The sequence below is a fragment of the Nanorana parkeri genome, unplaced genomic scaffold (assembly GCF_000935625.1).
Source record: "Nanorana parkeri isolate BGI_ZX_2015 unplaced genomic scaffold, ASM93562v1 scaffold838, whole genome shotgun sequence".
NCBI classification, from domain to species: Eukaryota; Metazoa; Chordata; class Amphibia; order Anura; family Dicroglossidae; genus Nanorana; species Nanorana parkeri.
The window spans coordinates 189,444-195,443 of NW_017307106.1; the positions used below are offsets into that span (position 1 = coordinate 189,444).

At 41.6% G+C, this 6,000-nt stretch overlaps 1 protein-coding gene across 1 annotated transcript in view; it reads right to left on the reverse strand.

Moving 5' to 3' along the window:
• The window catches only part of MYCBP2 (MYC binding protein 2, E3 ubiquitin protein ligase), a 243,252-nt gene that overhangs the window by 63,503 nt on the left and 173,749 nt on the right, over positions 1–6,000 (reverse strand). Inside the window, exons 54-55 of the mRNA XM_018565383.1 lie at positions 862–1,086; positions 118–250 (exon numbers count right to left, since the gene is read on the reverse strand). Coding sequence (XP_018420885.1) covers positions 118–250; positions 862–1,086 — 358 coding nt within the window. The remainder of the gene's footprint in view (positions 1–117; positions 251–861; positions 1,087–6,000) is intronic.

A 6,000-nucleotide genomic window follows, 5' to 3' on the forward strand; every position in this document is an offset into this window, starting at 1 on the left:
GGTGTGCACCGGCCCTCAAGCTCTTTGACCATCATTGAAAAAAAAAAAGAAAAAGTAGAAAAAGGGGTAGCTAGGCACAAGTTATAAGAAAATATTAAAATTAAACATTATACTTGCCATCCTCATGACGAAGATATTGATTGTCACCAGCGTCTCTAGCCAAGGACCAAGCTTCACCCTCATCATTCTCACAGAACTCTACCATGCTGTTTTTATCCAACTGAACCCATGTACCTTCAGAACTGACCACCTAGCACGAGAACAGAGATCAAAACATTCATGCAGATCTTAACATTTTGGTTCATTCAAATACAAAATGTATAGCTGCATGCGAATATATTTATACAGAATGTATGGCCTTTACAGCATGAAACAAAGTTTAAAAAAATTTACAATAGACAAGTCTTAAAATATCAGATTTCGAGAAAAAAAAAACAACACTGAAAGGAAAATGCCTAGCAAATAAATGGCAAGCTTAGCAGGAAATGGTTCAGATTTATAACAAGGCATCCACAAATTCCAAGGGTGGATTGAAAAATAGCATGACACACTACACCTTGAAGCAAACTTTAGAAAGAAGCTCCCAAATTTACACAGTCACTTCAAGAGCTAAAAATAGTGTATTTGGAATTCCATTGATTGCTGCTTTGGACAGTCCATAAGCATACACGCATTTGGTATCATTTGAGAAAAGCAACATTAGAACTGCCCTATAAAAAATGTGCAAGTTTAGCAATGCTATAACAGTGTGCAAATAAAACTGTAAGGACATCTGAGGAAAGAAAGGCTTTGTTGCTTTGATATTTGCATGACATAAGCGGAGTTAAGTAAGTCATCAACTGTAGCTAGAAGAGTCCATACCTCGCCCACAGCCTTGACTTTGTTTCCCAGTACTAACATTCCAATTGGGATACCTCTTAGGTTTGGGCAGCTTCTGATGTTGTGACCAGAGGGCCCAGTCTTCACTACCTTGTAGAATCCAGGTCCGCCCCTGAGTATCGGGACGTCATGCTCTCGCATTGTCATTTCCTGTGTGCAACGCACGTTGAAGTCTTTCAACAAATCCTCCGCATTTGCTACCTGCTCCTGACAGATAAAACAAAGCAGATCATCAATACTTCTGGTCACCTCTCCACTCATTCACAAATAACCATTCATCAAACACATACATGTCAATTTTCCAGTTTCTGAACCAACAAAAACACTAACTCAGCAAACAAAAATACAATGGGGGGAATTTATCAAAACTGGAGCAGACAGAATCTGGAGCAGTTGTCCATTGCAACCAATCAGCTTCTCTCTTTAGTTTGCTCAGGTAAGATTTGAAAATGAGACAGAGAAGCTGATTGGTTGCAGTTCAAATCTGCTCCAGATTTTGATAAATTCCCCCCAATATGTATAAAGGGGAGTTCCAAACCAAGTGTAATGTGGTCACATGTGTCTTTCTAGCAAGAGGACTCATGATTTCAGAAATTATCTGCAATGCTGCTGTAGGAAAAACTCCACCCCAGGAGTTCAGTAAATGCAAACTGGCTATCCTAACCTTACAAACAAATGTAAACAGCAATGGGAGGAGCTGGCAGCTGTTACAAACTAGGACAGGGGGACAACTCCCGCTGACCATAGCAGCACTGGTCAAATCACAAGATTCAAGTTGCTTAGCAAGCACAAGTACCTGAATCTGTCATAATATCAGAATGCTGTAATTCCCTGCACAGCAGGATACAGATTGGGTTAGCAAGGGTCAGTGCTGCACAGTGCTGTCACTCTTACTGCACACAAATAAAGGAGGGAACAGCAAAGACATAACCTCGGTGTATTTCTGTTCCATCATCACTCAATCATAAATGGAGCTCCAGTTTTTCATGCTTTAGGGGAAACTAAAATGATTTGGGGTGAATATGATTTTACATTTTGTTTTGGTTGTTTCTAAAATGACCTATTTTAAATGAAATCCTTATTTTACAAGCAATCATTTAATATGTGTTGAGCCCTTAACTATTAACAGAAATGTAGCTTAGTATTTGTGTAGGACTCAGCTATAGATCCTAAAATCAACTCTGAAATCATGCTGACACTGTCCTTCCTTCTGGAGGGTGGCTACTTTTGTTCCCCATGGTCCGTGTGTGTGTCGTAAAGTAGCAAATGCTCCAAGTTTGCTCCTGTGATGGACTACAATCTCAATATAAATTAGTAAACTAAATGCAAGATTGTAGTTCATCACAGGAGCGAGCTTGGTGCGGTGGCTACTTTACAACACACACGGGGACCATGGGGAACAAAAGTAGCCACCCTCCAGAAGGAAGGACAGTGTCAGCACCAATTCAGAGATGATTTGAGGATCTACAACCAAGTGATGTACAAATAAGCTAAATTTTTGTTAATAGGGTACTTGAATGCATTTTTAAGATTTAACTTCTGAGCTTAGTGTCACTTTAAAGTAGTCATTTTTACTGAACTGACTGATTTGAGAGACATAGGATTGTAGTATTTATTGGACATGTGGGTTATAATGCCGCCTTTAGTACTTTTAGACACGGGCAAAACAAAAGTTGTTAGGCCAGCCCTTTTATAACCACTCTCACCCTCCTCCAACAGTCATGGCTCAGTTTTGTAAGCAAGCAGAACATAAGGCCAATAATAAAAGAAGGGCAAGAATTAAACAGATTTTATAGCAAACTTTAAAAAAAAATCTAATTTTCTTCTCCATCCAAAAGCACTTCAACTGGGGGGTGGGCAAAAGCCACCAAGGAAACCAGTAGATGTGGAATCCTATTGAAATCAAGACCTGAATGAAGGTTTGATAGGAAACATTTTTGAAAAAGGACATTGCCAGGGATATGACAGCAAGGGTATCACAGATCAGAACAGATAATCTCAGACAAGAAAACTGATAGTTGAAGGTGTGAAGAATGCTAACAAAGTGGAAGACATCCAATTAACCACATAAGGGAATAAATAAGTGAAAGAAAAGGCTTCTAGGCATACAATAACCTACTAAGGAAGAGCACTATTGCATAATAAAGTTCTGCCTCTTGACTCTACAAGGAGGTACAGGAAAATTATCAATGGATGCTTCCTTGAAAAGGGAGAAGGAAGAAGCCTCAGGTGAATGACTCACTGTGGAAAAACATCCAATAACTGTTTGCTTTGTCGAAACAGATATGAGGCGTAATGTCCAAGGATGAAGGAAGAGATATTGCTCACTGTGAGCAGAAATCCGCAATGCAAGACATCCGAGGGAAAAACATAGATGACTGTATTGCCAATTTTGATTCTGCAAATGAGAATCACAACATATAGAGGGAAATATGGGAGATTCATTTCCTGATTATCCCAGAAATCCACTCAGGAGGATAATGGCCAAGAGTCTGGAAAGTAAACATAGAACCCTTTTTACGGGAACACTGTGAGGGTGTATGAAATCGACTCTTTCTAGTGAAATATAAAAGGCATTCCATTTTGGTTCCCCCCCCCCCAAAAAAAGGCACAAAAGAGGAATAATAATGCCATGAGATTTAAGAAAAGAGTACTGGAGTGCACTAAAGAATCTGGTGTCACAAGGGTTAGAAAGTAAGGATGCGCCTAAATTTCGACCGCCGAAGCATATCAGCTGAAAATGGCACTTTTGGCAAAATGCCATCTTTTGGCCGAAATGGCGGTGCATCCCTGCTTTCCCTCCTCCATGCTGGGCGCTGCTCTGTGTCCCCTCTGACACAGCACAGTGTCCAGCAGGGAGGAAAGTAACTGTCACAGGAGGCTGAGCGGTGCAGGGGAGGAGAGCGCTGTGAGCGGCCAGCGTCCGTCCTCTCGCACCGCTCAGCCTCCTGTGACAGATCAGGAGAGCGGCGGTGTGGGGGCGGAGACAGCTGTTAGAGGAGGCCGGGCCAGGCGATGTGGGGAAGGAGTCATCGGTCAGAGGAGATGAAGCTCTCCTCCCCACACCGCTTGCTCAGACTCCTGTAACAGCGAGTCAGAATGGAGAACAGGTACAAGCGCTGAGCGATCATCGATCGCTGACTGCTTGTGAATAATTGAGGACATAGGATGTTTACTGTGTCCCCAATTATGAACGAATGGGCGTGATCTACATCACTTCCTGTTCATTCATGATTGTGGACTTGGTAAACATACTATCTCCACAAGTTATGAAAGAACAGGAACACTCAGTATAGAGGATTTATAACAGGGGCTGCAGAAAAAGAGATGGGAGGACACTGTTCTCAATCTTTCTCAATTTTAAAAAGGGAGATATCAGGGGGTCTGTGTAGACCCCCAATATTTACCCGGAGCCCCCGACATTAAGTAAAAAAAATAAAAATATTTGATAAAAAATAAAATAGTAAAAATTTATTTTAAAAAGGTTAGAAAAAAACATTTTCGGGTTCAGTCTGTCATTTTTTTCATTTTGGTGCACCTCTATTAGGAAGCATTGGAAACTAGATCCTGTAGATGTAGGAAATTAGGATATCCCCACAGGGAAAGAGAATTTAAAGAGGGTCAAGCATCGTGAGGTGTACGATAAAAATAATGGAACAAAACTTCACTGTAGATAGAAGTGTGGCAGTTTGGACTAACCCAATTCAAGAAAGCATTTCTATTTTCTTGTTGCCATCATTGAATTGTCGTTCCTTGCAGCCAGTGATGTCAGTAAGGGTGGAAAGCCGGACAAAGCATCATAGGCTGCCAAAAGCGACCTTGGATGCTGTGTCTGCTTCACCCCACCCCTGCTGCCCCCCAATGAGATGCTGCCTCATTATAGGGATGGCTCTGCCAGGATCTATGCTGCATGTGTCAGTCCAATCTGTGAAAACCAAGAAAAGGATGCTACTTTCGATAGAGTATGGACTGAGGTGACCCATTGCAGCGGGACTGTGCAAGCCGGCAGTATAACTCACATGCCACAGACATACTACAATTCTGTGCATCTGAAAGGAAGACAAAGAAAATGCTACTACAACAAGGTGTCCCTCGAAGGATGACAAAGAAACTGCCAATTCTATGTTGCAGCTTCAATATTATCAGGATTGAACATCTTAGTACAAATCAAAATCAAACTTCCTGCAGAGTAAAGTAGGAAACTATTAGTCTGTGTTCCATATTAAGGAGCTTTTTCTTTTCTCAAAGCTTGATTATTTTAAAAGGTTTTTGTTATAATCAGTAAAAGATTATATCTAGAAATTATCTTTTTGCAACAAATTAATATTACAGTGCAGTCTACTTTCACAGGTTTCTTCTTTTAGGAAACAGGAGACAGTTTTAGTTTTGAGGTAGTATGCTAATCTAATAGCCAGAGCACATCAGAACATTACATGGGGCACTAATTTATCTCTGCTTAGTAAGCAGAAAATAATGGGAATCACCTGAGGTTTCTACAGTGTGGAAAATAATTATTTGATCCCCTGCAGATTTTGTAACTTAGCCCACTCACAAAGAAATGAAAGGTTTATACATTTTATCATAGGTGTATTTTAAATGAGAGAGAATATCAACCAAAGATTCAGAAAAAACACATGATACAAATGTTATGCTGCAACTCCATTTATAACGTGTATCATGCGTTTTTCCTGCATTTTTGGTTGATATTCTGTCTATATCATTTAAAATACACCTGTGATAAAACATTATAGACCAGGGGTCGGCAACCCCCGGCACGCGTGCCCGGCTTGGCACGCGAGGCCACATCGGCTGGCACGCAAACTAATTTTTTTGCATTTGAGAGCTTGCTCGAGCCGGCTGTCAGATTGAAGTCCCACCCACCTCCCTGACGTGACCAGTTAACGTTCGTGCGCGGAGCCAGACTGAGGAGGCCCTCGACGGTCTGCTCGAGGTCCTGCCTGGCGGATTCTTTACCTGCAGCACGCAGGACCGAAGGAGGAGAATCGCTCACCCGCCTGCCGGACTGAAAGGATCTTCTGTTCCCCGCCTGATTTTGTCACCATACTGCCCATCATTAGTCAGAGCACAGTGCACAGAGCAGTGGCGGATCCAGGGGGGGGG